The sequence below is a fragment of the Diadema antillarum genome, unplaced genomic scaffold (assembly GCF_040938485.1).
Source record: "Diadema antillarum isolate AM-2024a unplaced genomic scaffold, OU_Dant_1.0 seq00001189_RagTag, whole genome shotgun sequence".
NCBI lineage: Eukaryota > Metazoa > Echinodermata > Echinoidea > Diadematoida > Diadematidae > Diadema > Diadema antillarum.
The window spans coordinates 972,558-998,121 of NW_027271987.1; the positions used below are offsets into that span (position 1 = coordinate 972,558).

A 25,564-nucleotide genomic window follows, 5' to 3' on the forward strand; every position below is an offset into this window, starting at 1 on the left:
TTACCATGAAAACAACATGTTATTGGTCAGAAACACTGTAATAAGATAGCATGCAAAATGTATACATTCACTCATAAATGCATATATATATTTTTTACAAGTATGCTTGTTCCACAATCCAAATTTAGTGTAAAGAAAGATTTTTTTTCTTCTGTTTGTCTGATATGTAAGAAGCTGTAATTTTCCTGTCAACAGTAATAATATGACTTGATGGTGGCATATTATTTTACACAAAACTGCTGTATGCTTATAAAGGGAACCCAAACCCAAAGAGCACTGTCGATTGAGTGAAAGCAGTAACATTAGTACAACACATCAGTAACATCGGACAATCGATGCAAAAGTTATGAATTTTTAAAGTTTTGTGTTGGAACCGCTGGATGAGGAGACTACTAGATGTTATGATGTATGTGTGGACAGCAATATAAAGAAAATATAAAGAAAATTCCACAAAAATTCCCTTTTCTAGCATAATGAAAGAGCACTTGACTAACCACTTTCAGAAAACAGGGGGAATAATTGCTACCCTTAACATATGTCAGTATCAAATTGATGGAATATGTCATTTTCATGAAAAATTAATTTTTGTGGAATTCCCTTTATATTTTCTTTATATTGTTGTCCACTCATACGTCATAACCTCTTGTAGTCTCCTCATCCAGCGGTTCCAACACCAAAACTTTAAATATTCATAAATTTTGCATCGATTGTCCGATATTCCTCAAACTTTCACTGATGTGTTCTACTAATGTTGCTGCTTTCACTCAGTCCACATTGCTCTTTTGGCTTGGGTTCCCTTGAAGTTCTACACTTGTTCTACATTGGATATTTCTCAGTGTTAGCATGGTTGATAAAACAGCTGTTGAGAAAACAGCTATGCACTGACAGCCAATGTATAGTCCTGGTGGCCAGAAAGGTATTGTGTGAAATACTTTACTTTTACTGTGTTATTTTTTTTTAACAAAGCTTGCATGTGAATCTTGGTATGTTGAAAAGATGTTTTGGTTATCTAAAATGAACTAAAAATCTGTATGCTTTAGGTTCTTACAATCAAATAATAATAAAAGACCATGTTCTAAAACCTGAGGCCTTGAAGAGTTTTCCCGCTGGACTCACTGCTGCAGTCTGCCCTTACACTATTAACCCAAAAAGGGCGAGGGTTTAAACAACACCCCCCCCCCCCTCGACATTTTCCGTGACTATTCTGCCGCATGAATTTTTTTGACTGGGCCGCTCACTAACTTATCACTTTCAAGTCTCGCAATTCTTTTAACACCATTTTCGCGAAAATTGGATATACCGTTACGACGCTGCACGACCTTTTATACATGCTTGTCAGACCGAAGATGGCTCAAAAACATGATTTTGTGTACAAAGTCTATCCAAATAGAGTTTTCTCATCTTTTTCAAAAAGATATGATTTATTTTAACTTTCAGTGGCTGATATCAATTAATTTTAGCATAATTATGCTTAAAATAGGTTCTGTCATAAATTTGTGGAAAAAAACGAAAAAAACAAAAGGTTGAAAAACGAAGAAATACATAAGAAATTCATAAAATAGAATACATAAGAAATTAACATTGATAACAGATTTTTTTTTCAAGTACATTGTTAGAAATGCTACAAAGAATAATGTCACCAAAAATTAGGATGCCATTAGCTTTATTTTCTGAATTAGAACAAAATCTATTATTTCACGCATATTAATTAATATGAAATATGAAAAATGAGAAATTCAATTTTTTCTTTTATAGTTTGGTAGATTACGCGACAAGTAATGTATGTGCCAATTTTCAGGGCGATTGCGCGAACGACGGCCGAGATCTTGGGGGGGGGGGGGTTTGAATCAACCCTCCCCCGGCCACAGAACAGGCCAAAAAGCCTGCCCCGGTTAGGGTTGAAAAATATATTTTTTTATACAACGTCCAAGTAGATCCTTGTAATTTGATTGGAGGATTGTTGGTGACGTGATATTCAATAAGTACTCCATTCAACGCGCCGTGCAATTTTGGTTCTATTTTTGCGTGCAACTTGGTTTGATTCTTTCGTTCTATTCCACGGTTCGAGAAATTGTACGGTACTGCATGTACTGTGTGTTGCATATTGAGGATCGCATCCAGCTAGCGCAGTGTACGTGTGCGGTACATGCATGCGCGTATGTAGGCGTACGTAGTGCTAGTGTACCAGTAGGCCTACATGTATGAGCGCTAGCTGTGACTGATTGCACAAGCCAGAAAGAGAATTGCAGTGGATCCACATGTAAGTATGGCTATATTTTTCATACACATATAGACTTCTGGGCCTACTTAGACCTACCCAACAATCCTCCAACCAAATAACAAAGATCTACTTGGACGTTGTATAAAACAAATAGTGTATGGTCTTTACTTGTGCAATGGAACGAGATTTCGCACTCGGTGAAAGATGAGGTGCACTATTCAACTCGGCTTCGCCTAGTTGAATAGAGCACCTCTATCTTTCATCTCGTGCGAAATCTCGTACCATTGCACTCGTGACCATTCACTATTTGTATACTATTATATGCTCTGTAAAGATATTGTGCTGTTTTGATACGAATGGATTTCTAGTGAAGTTAATCGAGCAAGTACGTAGTCCTGTGCAAAGTCTTCAGATGTTTGTGAATGATCCCCCTCCTAAAAAAAGGTGGAATGACATACATAATAACCTTTCATATCTTCATTCACACTCACAAGAAATTTCATGCAAAATTATGATCACCCATGGATACTATGTCCACTCTCAAATAATTCACAGCACAGCCCACAGTAAATCACAAGAATTAAGCAATGCATCAATGTTATACTGACATCAATTGAGAAGCATAAGGGCATAAGTTTATACATAATTATATACATATAATGTGGCATTAAAACCCCTATGCCACCCAGAGGACATGAATTATCATGTATACTTGTTCCAAAAATAATGACACTTTCATGAAAAAAACAAAACATCTATTTTTGTCGATACTTCATCTAAAAAGGGTAAGCAGCATAACATTCGGGTCTCTGCATCCTGTGATCTTTGTATATAGCTTTTGGGAACCAAGGCCCATGTTCCTTTTCCACTGACCTCAACCCCCCCCCCCCCCTCCCCCCGCCTGAAATAACATTGCCCCTATTTGTTTGATGTAAATTTAAAAAAAATGACTTAACCTCAACATGACCACATGTCAAAAGCCAATATTCATGGACGTGACAATAAATGTCCACTGCACTATCTACATGACATCATCTTTAACTTCCACTGCAAAGATTATTCTGCCCCTAAGACATTTAAGATTGACAGGGCAAACTCGCCACCTTGAATTTTTACTTTTCAAATACAAATATGACATATACATAACACATTTTTCAGCTGACGAAACGTTAAAGTCAGAGAAGTGTTACAGATCATGCTTCTTTGTGTTGATTTGATGTTAAGAATGTTCAATAACTCATTGCATTCTTCCTGAATTATGATTTAAATCTGTACATTTCATCACAACATCCAATACAAAAAAAAAAGATGGTGCTCTTGAGATCAGAATCTTGTGTTTGGTTCACACGTCAAGAATTGTGGAATTGCATAAACCACCATATAAAATTCATGTAACCCACCTCCCTAACCCTTCATTGCCTATCTTACCTTGTATTCAAGGACTATTAATACTTGACTTGAATACAGAGGTAGGCAAAAACAAATCTTGTAAATGACTTGCATGAACATACCTTGTTTGGAGTCGATAATAGGGCGGACACTGAATTCTCTCACACTTGAAGGCTCCTCTCGTGTTGAAGCAGTATTCGTCTTGTAAGCAGTTATCTCTTCCAGTTTCACATTCATCAATATCTGTGATGTATATGATGAATATCATTTAATTTGAGAAATGTTCCCCTCTGTTGCTATTGTAACAACATCAAGAAGTCATAAAAAAGAAAGAAAGGACAAGAAATTCTGTACAGGGAAGGGACTGGGAGCCCCCCTCTTTCAGCTCTTTTGAGGTTAAGGATACAAACAAAAGTTACACAATAATCATACGGGAAAAATCATATGGGAAATTAACATCACCATCTCAATAAGACTACAAATGGAATTTTCAATATCACCTCTCATTTTATAAGGCAAATGGCCACTGCTTGATTCTCCTACTTACTCTACTGCCAACAGTGAAACCAAATGATAAAATCAAACCCTTTAACATCAAGATCTCCTCCATGAATTTTTTCTTCTTTTTTAAAGCCTGAAAGTTTTTTGGCTTGATTCACCAATTAAGACAACCACACAAACAGAGAAAACAGGAGAGAAAAACCACAAAGTTTTACCTTTACAGGTGACCTTGTTCTCCATCAGAGAGTAGCCAGAGGGGCAGGTGCACACGTAGGAGCCAGGTAAGTTCTGACATGTGCCACGACACAAACCCAGTCGACATTCATCAATATCTATGAAAGAGACAAGAAATAAATGTTTGCTCCTGTACAACCGGTCTGGATACACAGGACTCCCCTACATCTACACTGGCTGGTTTCAATGATAAATCCAGTTTTCTCTATCCTATAACAATGTTTCGTGTCTTTCACTCCTGGCTTTTCCAGTGATGCTCTGGTATGGTTAGCAGTTTGTACCATCATATTTATGCAGTTTATATGCTGTGAGGATACAAAAGCAGATGTGATAATTCAAGGAAATGGTGCTACACTATACAGATGTTGATTGGTCTAGGAGGGAACATTCTGCATGTTCCCAACTAAAATGTCATCTTCTGTTAGATTATATGCATTAGTCAAAGTACATTTTGATGCAATTAAATATTTGATATCATCAACATGCCAGTAGCAAGCACTTTGCAGCTTTCCAGCAATTCCTTCTCAGATGGTGCAATGACTGATTGATGTTAATACTCTTGAGACAGAACATCCTGGGAACATATAAAACTGGGTAGATCAGCCCAGTATGAGTCCACAAATTAATTTCCCCTCAACTTCCCACAGAGGAAAACATCCCTGAAACCAATGTGCATACTTTCAAGGGAGCTCTTTCCTCATTTTGCATCATCCACTTCCATGGTTCCTCTCATTTCTTCATTTTCTCTTTGCAATGATCATTATGAACTACATCTGGGGACCGTTTCATGAAACTTTTTGTCGGTGATTTACACCGACAACTGTTAAAAGCTACTGAAATCCTTGCGTCTGATTGGCTGAGAGCAAATTTGTCGGTGAAAACCTCCGACGAACTTGTTGATGAAATGCCCCCTGAACATCAAACACCATAAAAAAGAACATATCAAACTTTTATAACAAGTAAAAAGAGTTGCCTCATTTCATGTAAATTTTACCAGCATAAAAGTACAAATGCGGATAAATTCTACTTTGAAGAAACGTGGTTAAAGGAACCTTTGTCATGTGTTGCATAAATATTTGAGTGACTGACCATCACAAGTCCCCTGTTCCCTGTTAGCTTGGTGACCTGCTGGACACTGACAGACGTAACCTCCTTCTTGGTTGATGCACTGCTGGTTGTCTTGACAACGGTGGGTTCCTTCTGCACACTCATTGATATCTAAATCACACAGGGAATATATGAAACAAAGCACTCTTATGCATGTCTACCATTGGTATCTACAGCACACATTAAACATACAAAATATATTACTTCATGCACATTAACCATTAATATCTAAAAGCACATAATAGAATATATATGTGTATACATATATATCTCCTTCATGCTTATCTGTCATAAAAATTGGTGTAATATTTACATGGGAAAGCACAAATTGAGAAAGATGTTGTTGAAACTACATTATTGGAGCATTATATACCTGTGACATCTGGTATGTAAAGTTTTACTTTATCATTAAGTTTAATATGGGTATATTCAAAAAGATATCTGCATTGTGAATGTATAATATCGGAGTATAATAGACTTCATTTTACATTCCTTTCTGTAAAAATATGCTTGATGCATCATCCTAAAATTACACCGACATGCTCAATCTGTGAAATAGGCCTATAAACATTTTTACAGATGTTTGATAAATGCACCCAGCATAGCAGCTTGATTTATGCAATTTTCTCTTTTAGATAATTTCATGGGTAATTCTGTTACACAGCTTCAAATGAATAGAAGTCAAACATGGGAACAGAATATGGAGGAATGTTCCAAAAACTACGATAGCAAATGGCTTTCAACCTAAAACACTTTGAAACACTAAGGCAAAATAAGGCATTCTTTGTCTTCAGTAATTAATTGTCACACACTTACCCTCACAATAGTTTCTGACAGGAAGGAACCTATATCCATTTCTGCACATATTTCTGCACTGGTACTGGCCCTGTAGGTTGTAACACCTCTGGTTGGGAAGACATTCGCTCTGCCCCTCAGCGCATTCGTTAATGTCTGATTAAGAACAAAAATTGATAAAAATGATTGAATTTTTACATGTCACTCTTTTGCTTTATAAATGGCCACAGAATGACCCATCAGTGTCTTATTACATGCAGCCACAATTTCCTCTTGCATATAAATTCACACTTTCTCTTCAATTCATCTAGGCTTTACCTTAAACTTTCATTCTTTCATTCACATTTCATAAATAGATGCCTATATATAATCCACGCTTCCTAAATGTGTTCCTCATAATACTGTAAAACAATGAATGTTCGCGTGCATTTTAATTTCGCGAATTTCGCGAGCGCCAAGATTTGCGATATTAAAATGCACGCGAAATTTCTTATCTATGCTATATGCTTTGAACGCCAGTGGCAATTTGTGAAAATTTCATGCCACGAAAAAGGCTGTCGGCTCCAATTCGCGAAAATTTCGTGCCGCGAATATATCATGTTTTACAGTAATTGATTAATTGCCTTGTTGCAGTCTGCTCGTGTCAATTTTCAATCATTTCCCAGCTAAAGTCAATTCATCTGGTAAAGAGTGTGCTTCCAACAAAATTATATAGGCCCTTTCCCCTGATATTTTTTACTCTAGCCAAATAACGGTTTATTGAAAATCTCTCAATGGCATGAAATCTCGGGAAAATAAAGGTTCTTAGGTAATGGAAAATATTCTTATAAAACTTGTAAGTTGATAGTAAATTTTGATCAGACTTTGTAATGACTCCAGTTTATTAATGACTTTGAATATTTCATCTTTACATTCATGCAAGTTTCTGATAAAATGTCTTGAAGAAAACGATACACATGCCCAGCAAACTTGTGATTTTTATTTATGAACTGTCCAGTGATATCTGCTCAGATAGACACTGAACTGGAAACAAATGTTAGCACCCCTCTTGACGAAAATAAAAAAGAAAAGAAAAAAAAAAGATGAGAGTTAGCCATCCTCAGGGACTGGTTTTCACTGAACCATGAAAGAAAGATAATCAGTACTCACCAACACACTGTCCATAGCCATTGGGTCTGAAGCCTCTTCTGCACCCACAGCTGAAACTGCCGTTCAGGTTCTGACATACTTCATAGATGGCGCAATTGGCTTGTCCACGACGACACTCATCAATATCTGATGGCCAAGACAAAACAAAAATGACATAAAAAAAGGAAGACAAATCACAATTTCGGGTGGCATATCATCACCCTGAAAGTAATTGAAACCTAGAATAAACAACAATACACTTCCATATAAAGTTTTAATGAACTCTACTGTGAAACAACCAAAATATTGTATTCATGAGCATTGTTACAACTGTTAATCTGGTCAGGGTGACTTCAGACCCTGGGAAAGATAAATCAATGAGGGCAGCAGCACCGAAAAAAAAAATGGGTGCATTCTCCTATCTATAGTTAACATCTCTGTAAAGTTCAAGAAAAGCAATCTAATAATGTAGCTTGTCCAGAGCATATTTGCCTACAAAAGTTGAATACTTAGGGCTCTTTTTCAATAAATCATAGTTTTTTTTTCTAAAAACAAGCAGCATGTCTAAAAGCTTGTCTATTAAGTAGGCCTCTTTTTTCCAATAACACAATAACTTTGAATATTCTATAGTTTCATATAGGTAATGCACTTGCTCATTTTCTCTTCCACTTTCAAACATATGATTATGCATTTTGTGTGACATTGATTTCTTGTAATTGTCATTTCTGAGAGAATTTTTGATACTGGAAATGAAATTTGAATTGAATTGAATTAAACTGAATTGTATGCCTTGATAAAATATCTGCACAATCCTGTAGTAGTGTACTGTTCATGGCCATATGACAGTCTCAAACTTCTGCAGTTCTTGTATGTTACGTCATAATAGGCTTTACAATAACATCAAACAAACAAGCAAGCTTACCCATGCAAGCGCGTAAAGCTCTGTTGTACTCAAACCCTTGCATACACACTGATGCACACTCGTATGCCCCATGAGTGTTTTGACACCGAGTTCCCTCACCACATCGGTCATTTCCTTCCTGGCATTCATCAACATCTTTGACAAAAACAAAATTAAATCAAATCAGAACATTATAAGCATATATATATATATATATATATGTATATATATATATATATATGCTTTATCAAGAAATGTAGATAGCAATTGGATCAAAACAAATAGTCATACAAAATAGATTCTCAACTACAGGAAATTTATCAGGGAATGAGTATAAGCTCCAGTCAGTCTAGATGCAAAGGATGTCACTGCATTTTATGCATTAAGTTTTTCTAATTTTTGTTTGTGATATTAAATAATCAATGCCATAATCTAGAACAAGTTACTACTTCTACACTATGGTCTTCATCCCTTACACAGTGCACAACATTAAATTAACTTTACCACAATTAATTGGTCACACTGTCAGAACCTACACAGTGAGAATACAGCTTGGATTACACAAGCTCACTACAACTCAATAAAATGTTAGACACGTGAAAGTGTGTGAAGTAATAACTGAACATTTACATCATCTCACGCCATTGCAAACTTGTCACTAGGCACCTTGCCAGTTTCTTTCCCCCTACATCATTAGGGAAGTTAGGCGAATGCACATGAGGAATGTCAAGACTGATCTTTTAACACCATTAAAAGTCACATTACACACCCCCTAATAAAAAACCTGGCTATGGGCACAGGGGTGGATCCAGGAAATCCATAAAGGCGAGGCGCCTTTACAAAATCAAACGAGGAGCGCACGCCCCCCCCCCCCATTTTTTCTTTTTATTTCTTTTGTTTTCACAAAAAAATGAAGAGGGAGTGCGCGCCTGGTGCATCCCCCTCTAGATCCGCCATTGGGGCATAATATGTCAAGGACCATAAATAAACATTAATAGTATTGTGGTGTGCTGGGGGGGGGGGGGGGAGTGGAGGAGGAGGGGGATCCATCCATCATCATCACCACAATACTGCCACCATCACTGGAAAAGGGGACAGGAATCTAGGAAAGTTCAGTGGATTTTGTGGAATTTCTACCTCTGTCTTTTAGATGATTATGGTTTGTTTGTTTGTTTGTTTGTTTGTTTGTTTTGTGTGTGTGTGTTGGTGGAGGCAAGGGATGGAGAGCCTCCTCCCCCCCTCCTCCCCCCCCCCCCCCCCTCCATTCCACAATCCATGTAGTATGTAACATACTCCTACCTCTTGTGCACCTGTTATTCTCATCAACCTGGAAGCCAAGGGGGCAGGGTTCACAGTCAAAGCTCCCTCTTCTATTCACACAGCGCTCTTTAGCTTGACAATTGTGATTTCTCTGGCTACACTCATCAACATCTACATTGAAATGGGAAAAGTCAACAAAATACTTACATCAGAGTATTGCATATTGCATAATATTTGCTTGGTGTAAGACACAAAGTATTAGTGGTGACAAGACACATTTTAGCATCCATACTGCGTAGATGGTGAACATTTACAAATAACTCATACTCCATTCTTTTCAGAGTTCTTACGGTAACATTCATGGGCATTTTCAATACACTGACAATATCACACGAGCATTATTCAAGCCATAAACATTAATCAGTATTCATCATATCTAAGATTTCAAAACCAACACACAAATTTCTACTGATTTCTGCCATTCTCTAGAACAAAAGTTTGGTTTAAAGGTGGTTTACGGGACTGTGAAGTCTGGAACACATTAGAACACTCACCCTCACACTGCTGGCTGTCTCCATTAATGACATACCCTGTCCCACATGGAACGGTACGCACACAGGTGAAGCCGCCCTCCACATTGTCGCAGCGGAAACCGTCCGGGCAGTCATGTGTCCCACGGGTGCACTCATCAATATCTAGTCAGAAATATCACAGGATGACTTCAATGATGAATTGCTTTCATATGCCGGAACACATAATGAAAATATTTTTTTTTTCTCTCATAGGAAACTATCTTTTGATTTTTAAATAAACTATTATAACATTGTTACTATGGCATACAAGCAGTTATTAAGGAAACATATGATTTATATAATAAGCATGGAAATTGATGTTAATATGACTTGGTATCCTTTCAGTCTTTTGACGATCTTACTCTAATTATTTTTATCTTTATTTTCTTTTTTTGGTGCAGGTTTGTTTATTTCCCATCTAATATCTTTTTATGCATAGGTCATTGTCTCCAAAAATACATTCTCACGGTTTCAAAAACAAACAAATAACACATGTTAATGCCTCGATATGCTATGAATTTATCATCTTGTAAAAAGAGTTGCAGAATTTCACATCATTCCTTTCAGATAACTTGCTTCCCCTCAGCGAACGTGATCATTCAAGAGTGGGAGAGAGAATGGTCTCGAATGTTTGACATGCATAAATTCTCTCTTTCTCCTTGATATAACAATATATTTCATCAGTAGTGCTTGAAAAAAAAAATTAGTGTATCTCTTAGTATGGCTTGTCTCACAGATAAATAATTCTAAAGGTTGATGCTATCCTGTAGGTATACTAGTTTCTTTTTCACACATAACTCATGGAGATCAATGCTCTCTGAAATAAAGGAATACAACTATATGTTTCATTATCAATACAACAAGAATATCTCATCCATCTAGATACTCTATGTAAATGATGTGTTTCTTGTGTTTTGATAGAGTGTGTTATGCTGAGTATATTTGTCACCTTCGCATCGGCGACTCTGCCAGTTGAAGTAGTAATTCTGAGGACAGCGAACAGACTGGCACTCAAAGCTACCATAGGTGTTCTGACAGAGACTCGGATCGCCGCAGTTGTGTAAGCGCTCCGCACACTCGTCAACATCTATGACAATGATAAACATTAAAGACGGAACGGTTTGATGGTAAACGCACTTGATATTCATATCAAACTAGGAATAGCAGACATCTGAAGACATGTTACAATGTCAATCAAATCAAAAACTACAACTCTCTAGAAATAGATCTATTAGATTCTCTAGTCTTGGCAAATTGCATATTTACTACAGCTTTAAACTTCTTCGCAGGTTCAAAATGGCTGATTACTTGATCTACAGAGAGACTTGGGTTTCATATCATAAATGGAAACCTTATAATAAAAGGACAAATGATACAATGACAGCATTCAAACACGCACCTCTACACAGTTCCACTTGTCACATGTCCTTATCGACTGATAAAAAGTAGGACTCAAGGCATACAAGGTCAACACAGATTTAAAAAGACACAGGCTCATCTTTATTTGAGCTGCAACACTCCAAATTTACAGTATTACAGGCATCTTGAACGTGAAAGCTTTCTATAAGTCTCTACTAATTAAAGGAATAGAGAGAGAGAAAGAGGAGAGACAGACAGATATGTATGGATTTTCTTTTTTTGTTTCAGTCTGGTACAGATGTTAATACTACAAGTGTACTGCTATTTAAAGAAAAGATGATCAAATTTGAACCTTTGCACCTATGGAGTCTCACACATGTGATCAGAAGTCAAAACTCACCTACACATCGCTGGCTATTTCCATCATAACGAAGACCGCTTCGGCACACAACGTCATTGACACAGCTGAAGGAGCCAATGTTGTTGAGACATCTCTCTGCATAATTGCACACGGGCGTTCTGGAGGCACACTCATCAATGTCTGAAAGTTGTGGAATAATGACAGAATATTTCAAATGCTTCAATGCCTTTACCTCAATTCTTAACAAATCTCTGCCAAAATCAACCATTTGTTCACAAGCACTGGAAAATTTACAGCCTGATCACAATGAGTATAGCTTCATCTTTCTTAAGTTTTGCTACCAAAAAAAAAAAAAAAAGAACTAAGGTGGTGACACAATAAAACATATGAAAATTTTGACCCATGGCATGTCACAATAATATTCTTTGAAACATATTCTTTCATGAACACACACCACTTGCAATGAGAAGTAAAAAATGCTGTTCTTTATCTTTTTGTTTTTGTCTTTCAACCAACAGCTGCACAAAGCATGCTGAAACCAGCTCACAACATGAAGAAGTCATTAATGGATGTGTGGTTTTGACCAAGACAACATTCTCAGGCTGGTTGTACACAGTTCTTGTCATTTCCTGGATCTAATGTGAGCCAGACGGAAGGAAGTTCCCATCAACATACCAGTGGGAAAGAGGTAGGGTCCACCTGTCTAAATATTTTCATTGGCTATATAGGGAGCAAAATACCTTGTTTTCTTTCACGCATCAAATTTGAGTATGGTACATTATCAATTCACAATACTATAGGTAGGCGTCTACGTGAATATCTACTGGTATCTCTTCATATTGGACATTTTCTGATGAAGAAGAAGCATTCATGACTGTGTTTGAATACTACTCACGAAGAGTGAAGAAGCAGTACACGATGTCTGGAACATATCTGAAAAAAGCTAACCATTACACTCTAGAGGGCTCCCTCCCTTTAGACATCTCCTTTTAATGGTTTACAATTACAATGACTATTTTAGGCCCTTTTTATCATTGCCAATAAATAAAACAGTTAAAGAGACAATTTTAAAAAGAAATGTAATCCACTTCCTTGATAAGTTTTCCCTATAAATAAACATACCTTGGATTGCAATGTCTTGCCAGTTGAAAGATGAAATAAAGACACAACAAATAGAATGTGTTTAGCCAGGCTTGTTAGACAACACATATTTTGCTACTGCAATAAACCTGTGATAAGTTTGTCCACTTCTCTCCAACTACAATGAAATATCCATACTCTCTATGACCACATTTTAATTTCAGTTTGGCATGACTGTCCAGTTGTTTGTTTTGTTGTTGCTACTATGTTTTCATAACCACTGTAAAACATGGTATTTTCGCGGCATGAAATTTTCGCGAATTGGAGCCGACGGCCTTTTTTGCGGCATAAAATTTTCACGAATTGCCTCTAACATTCAATGCGTATAGTGTAGACAAGAACTTTCATGCGCATTTTAATTTTGCGAATCTTGTCTCTCGCGGAATTGAAATGCACGCGAACATTCCGTATTTTGCAGATAGTGGAAACTAAAAGACTGTAAGAAAAAAATCAAAGATACACTGTCATTTTATAAACATAACCTCCCACTGAATGTAAGATGACTCTCACCTGTACATGAGTATCCATCTGACATCAGCTCATATCCCGTCAGGCAGGAACACTCATATTCCCTGCCTATCTGTCGACAGTTGTGTTGGCACGGGGCTCTGTCGCATGTCAGGTACCTGGGAGGAGGTGGCCTCAATGTGGGCTCACCTGTATCGCCACCTGCAGGCAGCAAGCAAAGAGTGAAGGTGAGCCAAGAAGGACTGACAGTGATTGGCTGATTTCTACAAACTAAATAAAAAACCCTGATGTGAAGTATGATGTCAACAGGAAACTATCGAGAAGTTGTAATTGAGATATCTGGACAGTCTCTCCAAGCTGAAGTTTAATATGTTGCTTTCCAATGGGTCCACTAAGGGAAGTATGAGCTGCAAAAAAAAATTGTGTAATTCAGGCTTGCAGATATTTGTGACATAATATGTAAACCAGTTAGCATGTATCTGTCTGTTTTGTGACTATAGGCTACTGGACTTTTATCAGATGTAGGAGATGAGTTTTGCCATGATTCTACAGTTAATCAGAGAGATGATGAAAAGGGCACTAATTGATTGAGATGTGTGACAAAATTTCAATTCTTTAGTTCTTGACTCATGACGCCTGGTTGATACCATTTGCCAACTATTGCTAGTCCCCTGGGGTTAACCATGAGGTGTCGACATCATTTGCCCATTTTCTGATGTGACTAAGTGGTGTGGACCACTTCACCAGGTTAAAAGCAACCTGCTCTTTGTGACAGAGTGAAGTGGAATCTTTATGTGCAGGGCACTAATTGATTGAGATGTGTGATAAAATTTCAATTTTTTGGTTTACGAAACAAGATGCCTGGTTGGTTTTTGCCTCTCAGTAGCTGGGTTGTCATGATCACATACAACATTGCTCAGCTATAAGCATACTCAATGGGACTCAAGGCTAGTTCATTTGACTGCAAGGTACATGTGCCACTGACTGAGCCACTTAACTGCCCTAACTCTTTGGTACAATGTACATCCTGACAAAAGGGAGATCCCTCTTTGATCCAAAAGACTTGATGTTCATAGATTAATGCATTCAGCACTCATGAAAACACTTCTCAGCACACATGCCCATAGTTAGTCAACTAATTGACAGATGATGAATACACTATCTGTACTATACTCTCTCTGTGATTATATAGTAGCATTCCAATAGATTTCGTGCTGCAAGCACCCTAGCTTTAATGTAACACTGCAAGCCACAGCAAGGAATCAATTAGATTTTCATGAGATCAAAACCAAAAGAAATTAACTAAAAACCTGAAGATTATTAAAGGACAAGTTCACCTTCATAGACATATGGGTTGAGTGAATGCAGCAATATTAGTAGAACACATGAGTGAGAGTTGGAGGAAAATCCAACAATCCGTTCAAAAGTTATGAATTTTTAAAGTTTCTACTCAGTCATGGCTGGATGAGAAGACTACTATAGCTTGTGATGTCACATGAGTACAACGGTATAAGAAAGTATAAAGAAAATTCACCTTTTTTTCACTTTTCTCGCATAACAAAAGAACACTCGACTTCTCTCTTTCAGACGGCAAGGGGAATAATATTATCCTTAACATACATCAGTAACAAGTCCAAGAAATGTGCACTTTATTAAAAAATAAAATTTTGTGAAATTCTCTTTTTATTTTTATTATATCATTGTACGCATGTGACATCACACACTGTAGTAGTCTTCTCATCCAGCAGTAATTGCGCAGATACTTAAAAAATTCATAACTTTTGAACGGATTGTCAGATTTTCCTAAAACTTTCACTGATGTGTTCTACTAATATTGTTGCATTCACTCAATCCACATGTACATGAAGGTGAACTTGTCCTTTAAGCTGAGGGTAAATATAGCAGGTGTGAGTTTTCTTCAATTTAGTACGCCCTCTGCACAAATGAAATTTGTACAAAGGGCAGACAAAATTGAAGATAACTCATACCTCACTAAAAACCTTGTTGAGCAGAAAAACAAAAATCATTTGCAATATAGTATTACTAACCAGCAACACATGTGATGTTATCCTCAAGCAAGCGATTTCCTGGGTTGCACTCACACACGTGGGACCCAATCAGGTTGATACAGCGCTCAGTGCAAAGTAAGTGGCTGGCATAGTTATTACACTCATCCTCTGCAAAAGAAATTAAAGTAGATCATGAAAAAAAACTGTTTAATGACTAATCAACAAATATGTCGTTCTATCATAAAACAACAACAATTTCCGGTCAGCTGACTGTGAAAAGTCATGGCCTTAAACATCAGTCAACCACAAAGAAGAGAATCACAACAAATATCATAAAAATGATAATCAATGCATGAGAAAATTATGGCAACTTTTTGCTGATACTGAAAGGGCAAAAAGTGACAAATGGCAAGACACTATAAAGGATCTGTACATTCATGCTTGTTTGAGGTCCACTCTTTCAAAGGGAATCAGAAATAAGTGGCCTTCAAAAACATGCAGTCTTCAAAAAGTTACATTATACTGTAGTTTCAACTGCATGTACGTCAGGTACTCTTTATTCCAAACATTCATTAATTAAAAAAAAATGAAAAAGGTTTTATTATTCTGAAGGTTATATTTTGAAACATGTGAAATTCATATTCCAAGGTTTTTTTTCTTTTAATTCAAAAATGAAATGAGGTTTTTTTTTATTCTGGAGGTTCATTAATCTGAAAATGAAATAAGGTTCAATATTCCAAAGGTGCGATAGTCTGAAAATGAAATGAGGTACATTCGTTAATCTGAAGATGAAAAAAAGGTGAATACTCACAAACTTTTGAAATAGCAAATCTTATTCCATTTTTCAATTAAGAACACTTGGAATAACAAACCTTATTTCACTTACAGATTAATGAACTTTCAGAATAATGAACTGTCACCTGTCAAGCATGGTCTACATATTTAGGTACAAAAATGAAAATGAGTGCACATGGTAGCACAGTGCCAAGAAGGGAAAAAATATTGGTGAACCACTTTAATTCTGAGGCTGAAGAAGTCGAGAAGCCTAGAGAACTTTTACCATCAAATCTTAAGCGGGCAGAGTCACAGCACTGCTGAAACGCCTGATCACATGACGTGCCAGTCATCATGGAGTTACAGGGAATTCCGTCATTGTACGCCTTGATACCCAGCTCACAACACTCACAGCATTCCTGGACACGGAAATAGAATGCACATTTCAAGAGGTTACAGTGTGCGACCGTAAAATTCGTGAAATTACTTTAAAAATGACTTATTCTACAACTTTGACATATCTTCCCATATCATATTTAGGGAAACACATAAATCACAATTTCTTTGTAATTCTAGTTTCATACTGTAATACTCAAGTAATCATGTTGTTATGCATCCCCTTAATAATATTATCTTTATATGGTTACCCTTCCATGACATGACTGCACATGCAACCAAGACTTTACAAAAAAATAAATTTTCAATGGACTGTCTAATTTTCCTCAAACTTTACTAATATATACTTCTTAAATATTTCTGTACATTATATTTACTGAATCCACATTTCATTCCAGGGGTGAAAAGACTTCATATCTCACAAATCATAAATTTTTAACCCGTTGAGGACGGACTGAGTTCGCTACAACACGCATTACCCATTGACCCTTGCCCGAGTATACTCAGGATTCATCCTCAACGGGTTAAGATAGCAAAATACCTTTTCATTTTTGCAATATTTTCACAAAATATCAATGTTGATGTCAAATACTGTAAAAGAGGAAATTTTCACGGTGTTGAAATTTTTGCGCATTTCATGCATTCAGAAACTAGCGCGAAAATAAAAGCATGCGAATATTTGTGCTTGCTATATGTTCCCGTAGTTGATGTCTTGATTCCACGGAATTATAAACACGCGAAACTCTTCTTACCGGGCCGAATGTGAAAAATTAGTCGCGCGAAAATATCCACTTTTACAGTATGTAGAAACGTTGTCTTGCATACAACAGTAAAACTGCAATTTTTTGAAACTCGCATCAGTACTTCTAATATTCAAAATTGAGTTAGGAGGTGTTTGAGTACGTGCCAATTGAGATCCGAGGTCTTGTCACCCCCAGGAACGATATATATTTGAGGTAAATTCCCCTTTAATTCCATCATTAAGTGTGATTGGCTAACCCACCATTCCAGCTGATAAACAGGTGTCATTCCTCAGGGTCTGGCAGCTGCCAACAAACATGCGATGCTCCACGGCCCGCTCGCAGAGCACCGGGCGCAGCCGATTGGAGCAACAGGATATCATGATGGTCATGCAGGCCTCCCGGTCTGCGGCGCTGATGTCGGGAGTGGTCTCCAAATCCTGGCAGGTGCGCCCCAAGTCGGCGAAGTCCGTCCCTCGTCTGCAGCAGTCCGAGATGATATCCAGCAGAGCCCCTGATGATCAAATCGCATCCAAAGGAGAGAAGGATTCGGGTAAACAAACTAATATCCACTTCGTCTCACTCCAATTCAATAATTTCCGCTTCCTTTCAGCAGGGAAGCTCATACTGTTCTTTCATGGGGCATTGCACAAAATACCAGTAATAACATCATTCCAAAACTTAATGCTGCCAAAACTACAGTGTTGGACTGGTACAGTGTACCAGCATGCCTTCAAGTGCACTAAAAACATTTCTTCCCCTCATAAAGAAATGAATTTGAACAACTTAAAAAGCTTTGGCTGATTGTTGATATGATATAGTAGGATATAAAAATGCAAGATGTGACCAAAAACCAAAAATTAATTTGCAGAAAAATATTCACAATAGCATGATATCCACAAAATGCAGCAAAATATGAAGATGGAAATTCATAAAATGGACATTTAAAGTTGAATATAAAGTGAAAGATAAATGTCTTGGAAGTGGTAATGAAATGTATCACTTATTCACACCTGAGTAGATGAAGATCCTCATTATCCCATTAATATTGTGCATGAGATCCATCCTCCCAAAGACATCCTACCAAGGAACAGTTGAACCCAGCATCTCACTACTACCCAATGGCCCGAATTCACGAAGGTGGTACAAATGAAACCATGGTTTAAACCATGGACAAAAACCGTGGAGCGCCAAGTGTCGCACGGAATATTTCGTTACGAAATCAGCAGTTTTCGTCGATGAAATGCTAATCATTTTCTAATGAAATGGCAACATTTTGTAACTAAATGAACATTTCATCCACGAAATGATAATTTTGTTAACGAAATGGTCATATGGCGACGAAATGACCAATTTCGTAACAAAATATTCCGTGCGACACTTGGCGCTCCATGGTTTTTGTCCATGGTTTAAACCACGGTTTCATTTGTACCACCTTCGTGAATTCAGGCCATTGAGTGTTGAAGGTCACACACATTGTCTTCTCCTTTCAGAGCTACAACAAGGCAAAAGTGACATCTTTCATACCACAGGAAGAATGATCCTCAATTTATAGTGTAAAGTTCTACAAGATGCATGTTATAATCATATCCTTTGAACCTATAGCCTGAAAATAGCTCACTTTTCACAAAATTTCTGTAGTTATCAGTCACAAGATTCTAGCATTCCTCCAAAACATGCATACGATGGTACCTACCAATGAGCAGATATCAAGATGTCTGCCACAATTTATAATCAGGCGAATATTACCATATCAAATCTTGCTGTATAGGTACATGTACCTGTACAGCTGTAACTAAAATTACAAAAACTGGGAGAGAAAACACACGCACACACACACACACAAATTATTTGAATAGTGTACAATCCAAATAGCTCAAAATTACCCCAAATTTTACAAAAGTTTGCAAAATATATCATGATCAAATACTATAATTCAAATGAAAGTATGAGTTGAAGCACTATCTTACATGTTTAAGCAACTAAAAAGAAATGCATCAACACATGATATGTCTTAACTCCGATACTTGCATTACATTTCACTGATATGATTTTTTAATTTAATCTTATTTCATATTTGAAAATGAAAGATGAAAGTATTTCAAAGAAGCATCAGCATGTTTGAGTCTTGTCTTAACATGCATTCTCAACTTTGAAATCTACCCTAACCTTGATTATCACTTGAATCAAATGAATAATACCAGTAGACACTCTGCAAGTTCCAAGAAGGATTCACTTGACAATACAATGTACTGTAGGTTACTTGCTTATCATAGAAAAATCATATTTCTTGGAGATCAAAAATGGCTCATGGTAACGACATGGTTTGGTCAAGTCATTGAATGTGCTCAAAATGAGTGCTCTATTGATATGTTCTACAGACAGGGCTCCATAATATCTACATGTACCTGAGACACTTATCTCTCTCCTATCCATAGCTAGGTTGTCACAGAGCTGGCTTAACTTCAAGTTAATCGATTGCTAATTTTGCTAATTAGGCTACTTTTGATGAAAGCAGAGCCAAAAGGGGAATGAACTTTAAGTTTTAAAGAGACACTGTGACTGTCGTGATTATTTTTTAAGGTTCTTATTCATGTTCATAAACCACAAGATTTCTTGCAGGTGCAGGAAGGCATGAATAACTTGATGATAAAAGCATCCACAGGGGAGTGTCGTACATGTAGTGGCAGGCCCATGTGAACACAGCTACAAGTATCAAAATGCTGGAATCCTGCTGGACATTGCATTATTCCGTAAATGAACATCTCCAATTGTTTGCCAACGATTACCTAATGAATCGTGTGCAGTAAGTACTGTGCTCTAGGTCTGCTATATGAACACAGCAAGTACTGTATCACCACAGGTATGTATTACCTGTAGGCCTTCTTTGTTTTTACAACAAATAACAAATGATCACAGTGCAAAGGTGTCATTGTATGCACTAAACCTCCATATTTAATCATCAAGGGGTGTTTGATTGAAACTACAGGGCATATGATCATTGATGACAAGCACCATGTGAACGAGTTCGGAGTTAAGGGCCGATTTCTTTTGCAATCAAAGTTGGCAATCATGGATGTCATATATAAGGAAATCATGTAAACATAAGTCGTGCTATTTAAATGTGTATGCTACCAGAGCTTTTCTAACGAGTCTGAGAGTTAGATGAGCTTTACATCCCATCCAGTGACTGGTAAAAATGGTGTCCCACTAGCAATCATCTCTCATATCTTGGAGGAAATTGTAATCTGACAAGAAACGTGGATCAGAGCTGAAGGAAATCCTGTTTGATCACTAAAACAACACAGGAGCACAGCACTGGGCTGATTATCATGGTTAATGGCATGGGTTTGGGGAAAGACAGACCAAATGTATGTGGTTGGCTGTTCTTGCAAGCTGGTGGATAATTAGCTGTGTGCAGATCTATGCCATTTGATTGCTGGAAACAAAATCATCACTCGCTCTGCTGTAGTTCAACAATGTTATATCATTTGCAAACATACATTTTCATCATTCCCTACCCAGTCTGAGTGATCTATAGCACGTACGTGCCACGCAAAAAGGGCTTGATGTATGGTATTGTGATGACCACACTCAATGCTGCACTGAATGGCTACACTTTTGTGGAATGTCATTGACTTTCTGACGGAAATTACCACCAACATATCTAAAAATACATTCAGTCAATGTATATGCACTCGTTTTGCTGACAAATTGCACCTCGGGTCACAATAATCAAAGGTAACATGTTACTATGAGAACAAGGCAAACAAAACTAAAATGTGGAGTCATCAGGTATGACGTGATACATAAGTTTATTTAATACAAACCTGAAAAGAACAATATCTTAATAATTACAGCTGTATGAACAAATAACAAGATATATCTTGCAAACATATATAATATGTTTGCATTTCAGTGCATTTCCTGCAATTACTGTACATCACAATTTACTTTTTAAAGATCTAAATGTATATTCACATCATGAACAGTTTATCCATCTATATCACTACTGATTTTTCCCCTCAATTCTGACTTGCCATGATACAATCATTATAGTATATTCATCTCCAAGAAAACAAAATAAGTAAAAACTTTTTAATTTTTGACATGTTGGCCTCCTTTTCGCTTTCTCTTGATCTCAACTGTGATAGAGTCCCCGCAGATACCAACTCACTGCTTGTCACTATGCACACTACTGGGCTTCCTTATTTTCATTCAGATGACCTACCAGCCATTAGCATCTATGAGACATAGAAGAAAAATCTCTTCTTTGCTAGCTGTCAAGCTACTACTAGAGTTATGACGAAGGACAAATGTAAATTCATTAGCAGTCCTGAAATAAATGAAAGATGTTATCACTTAGGTAATTCTCACTTTATATATCCAAGGCTGCACACTGGAACTTGTCTGACAGTCCCTGACCAGTAAAAATCACTGTCGGACAGGAAGGGACCAGTAAAACATGGAAAAACTGCATATCTACTGGTCCGACAGACAGGTCGGACCAGTAGAAAAAATGGGTTAGTGTGCAGCCCTGATATCACCATCAACTGTTGTTTGCCTTCACTGAGTGCAATAATGTCCCTTCACATTCCTAGGGACTCCAATGATTAAAGTAAAATAAAATAAATGAAGTTTGAAATTTCTTCAAAACTTGAAGAAAAAAAAAGTTATGGGATTTCAAATTTTCACTTATTCCCCCCCCCCCAAAAAAAAAAAAATATATATATATAAGTGTACATATTGGTTGCATCCACTCGCATTCAAATGATACAAGGGAATGTCATCACCATATTTTTCATCTGTTCCATTGAAAATGAAATTTAGTTATAAGTAAAGACCTGCATGCACATCAAAAGGAAAAATTGTGCAGTAATGACATATAATCACCTAATTCCAAATGCATGTGAGATTACAACTAAGTTTATTGTTTCATGAAAGCATATAAAACTTTAAGGTACAGTGCCTATATCTTCCACCCGATTAAAAAAAACAACAACACCAAAAACTTCTTCATTCTGTTGATTTCATCCTATCTATTCTAAAGTCACCTTGAAGAAGGAATTTCTTTGGCAGGTTTTCTGAAAGTCAAGGTATAAACAATTTCCAATCAATCATCATCCATCTGCCATGACTCATAACAAATATTTGGTGTAGACTTACAAACACTTGACAATTCCATAAGTAATATTTAAGAAGATGAAAGAGTCAATTTTATTCCACAGATTGCATACTACCTTGACTGATAAGCCTGAATGGAGCTGGGGAGATGAAATATTATGTATTTAGTTCGATAAAGATTTTGCAGGATGCAATTCTCACTTTTGTATCACCTCTCCCTGAGCTTCCCATCCAAATATGACTCAGAGCTGAGTTTTGTGTACATCTACATGTGTGGCTAAAATACAAAATCACTTTTGAATCTCACTTTGTCCAAAAGTAATTTGTAAAAAATATTCATCTTTTATGTAAATTACTATTCCTTTCACTTGTGACTGCATATCTTGAGGGTTTTATTGTTCCCCCTGCCTGCTGCAAGAGGTATGTCAAGTGTTATTTCATTATGGTAGAAAAAGGAAAATATATGTCTAATTCCCTTCATAATATCTTTATGCGAAATATCACTGTCCTACATGTACTGTATCGTGACCGCATGAATTATTGTGATCTTCTTATCCAGTGAGAGCGGTACTCCCAACTTTTAAAAATCGTAACTTAATTTCTGGTCTCATGTGATGCAACCAATGCCTAATTTATCAATGCACATCAAAAGATAAAGCTGAGCCCTACAAAAAGACAAGTAACTATTTCTGCTACATCTCATGATAGATTTTCTCGTATCTATACCAATAACAAAAAATCACACACATATTTCTTTCAATGTACTTTACGTTTAGTAAGAGCAAACACATCCATCATCTACAGTGTACAGTTGTACACCTACTGTACCTCAACATTCGATGTAAGACATTTATGAATAAAATGAGAATAATGTCAATCAAATACGTTTTTGCTACTCAAGCTGTTTACAGTGACACTCCGAGGTATATTATAGATTCTTAAAACAGTGATTAAATGTTTCTGCTCCAACCACTAGTTAAGTGTTGTTTACTGTGACCTCACCAAACTGATGTATGTTTGATGTCATAACATCAAAATATTCTACTTTTACTGCACTGCATGGGAATGAAAAATGTTTACTCAAGCTTTACACACACACACGCACACACACACTTTTTTTTTGTTTCTGTCAATCTTTCATTTTTCTTTCTTTTTCGTATAAATAATATACAAATTTAAAGGACAAGTTCACTTTCATAGACATGTGGGTTGAGTGAATGCAGCAATATTAGTAGAACACATCGGTGAGAGTTTGAGGAAAATCGTACAATCCATTTAAAAGTTATGAATTTTTGAAGTTTCTGCTCAGGCACGGCTGGATGAAAAGACTACCATAGCTTGTGATGTCACATGTGGGCAACGATTAAGAATAAAGAAAATTCAACATAATTTCATTTTTCTCGTATAACAAAACAACACTTGACTTCTCTCTTTCAGAAGGCAGGGGGAATATTAAATATTACCCTTAAACCCTTAACATAGGCCTACGTCTCAGTAGCAAGTCGAAGAAATGTGCACTTTATTCAAAAAGTAAAGTTTTGTGAAATTCTCTTTTTATTTTCCTTTATCGTTGTATGCAAGTGACATCATACACATACTGTAGTAGTCTTCTCATCCAGGAGTGACTGCGCAGATACTAAAAAATTTCATAACTTTTGAACGGATTGTCTGATTTGATTTCCCTTAAACTTTCACTGATGTGTTCTACTAATATCGCTGCATTCTCTCAGTCCTTATGTATACAAGAAGGTGACAAATTCATTACAAAATAATACAATACATACACTCACACAGTCTGCAAATTGCCCAATAACTTTTTCAAACAATTGTTCATACTGCCAGTGGATTACTGCATTGGGGTGGAAATGACATGGATGAGTTCACGTGATTATACACGTGGTATGGTATGTTGTAAAAACCCTAGGAAGATGGATCCCCCCCCCCCCCCCCCAGTCATTATCATTTGTAAATAGAGTCGAATAGTAGGCCTATGTAATGGACAGTGCGTTATAATATGACCGTAATATATTTCTTATCTCTGTATAATGCTTAGAACTCCACACAAATGCACTCGAAATTGATCGTGCAACCTCAGCGGACAATCACGCAGGGCTTTCATAATCAGAAGAGTCCGAGATTTCGCACACGTTCGGAAAGGTAACTTACCATGGCAACAACTCCACGTGATGCAAATCAAAAGTGACAGAATCCTCATTTTGAACACAATCTTGAGCAGCAAAGCGAGAAATGGGCGACACAAACTAGTCTCTCAACTTTGCTCTTTCTTGTTTGATATAAATCCTGCTAGTTGCCCAGTTAGGACCCAATATGAGGAAGGTGAGAATCCGCCACTCTACACACCATCTCAACGTCAAATGTGTTTGAAGCTCCTTGCACTGAGCCAGCAAAGTTACGAACAGCTTTTTGTCCGACTACTGAATATCCGTCGCTGATAAACAATGGATGAGCTCAAACGAAACACGATCGCTCAGATCTTTCTCTGTCCGCAAACAAAAACCGGATTTACACCAGCCAGAGACCGAGAGTGGGGATAGTATACTCCAACTCTGATAACATACTATCTCAAAAGCTAGGTGACAACAGTTATTGTGAAATCCCGAAAGAGGAGGATGTTGGTCCTAGCAGATAAAATGAGGCCACATCGCATTGTAGATTTCCTCGCAACTAATGGTCTCACAAACTTCCACTCGCGTGAGGTTTCCGCGCGCGTGGGCAAGGTGAGGAGGCTAGAGACACCATTGGTCGTTTTCTTTGCCAAGGATGGCGATTCGAGGAAATTGCTTCCGTCAACCTGCTTCCAGCTTGAGTGGAGGCGGTGACATTGGGGCTCGTCCCAAACCCTGGAACGCTCGTAATGTAAACTAAAATATCACCGCGGTGAACCTAGACCTTGATAGACGGGTGTGAATGATGGTATGTCATCGGATGGCTGTTGTCATATCACGTTTAGCGAGCGTCAACTTGAAAATGTAACAAAAATCGTTTTACTCTCTATTTATCCTCACAGTAACTCAGTGATGGCCCCTAAATCCTAGGATTGCTACTCATTGAGTGTATATAATGT

The 25,564-nt window shown here is 37.2% G+C and overlaps 1 protein-coding gene across 1 annotated transcript in view; it reads right to left on the bottom strand.

Annotated features, from left to right (window-relative positions):
• The window catches only part of LOC139744583 (uncharacterized), a 35,627-nt gene extending 10,480 nt beyond the window's left edge, over nt 1-25,147 (bottom strand). Inside the window, exons 1-15 of the mRNA XM_071655017.1 lie at nt 24,646-25,147; nt 17,619-17,869; nt 16,506-16,638; nt 15,485-15,613; nt 13,479-13,637; nt 11,868-12,008; nt 11,058-11,195; nt 10,091-10,231; nt 9,576-9,707; nt 8,298-8,432; nt 7,397-7,522; nt 6,269-6,403; nt 5,435-5,563; nt 4,327-4,443; nt 3,733-3,853 (exon numbers count right to left, since the gene is read on the bottom strand). Coding sequence (XP_071511118.1) covers nt 3,733-3,853; nt 4,327-4,443; nt 5,435-5,563; nt 6,269-6,403; nt 7,397-7,522; nt 8,298-8,432; nt 9,576-9,707; nt 10,091-10,231; nt 11,058-11,195; nt 11,868-12,008; nt 13,479-13,637; nt 15,485-15,613; nt 16,506-16,638; nt 17,619-17,869; nt 24,646-24,694 — 2,036 coding nt within the window. The 5' untranslated portion in view covers nt 24,695-25,147. The remainder of the gene's footprint in view (nt 1-3,732; nt 3,854-4,326; nt 4,444-5,434; nt 5,564-6,268; nt 6,404-7,396; nt 7,523-8,297; nt 8,433-9,575; nt 9,708-10,090; nt 10,232-11,057; nt 11,196-11,867; nt 12,009-13,478; nt 13,638-15,484; nt 15,614-16,505; nt 16,639-17,618; nt 17,870-24,645) is intronic.
• Nucleotides 25,148-25,564: the final 417 nt, after the last annotated feature.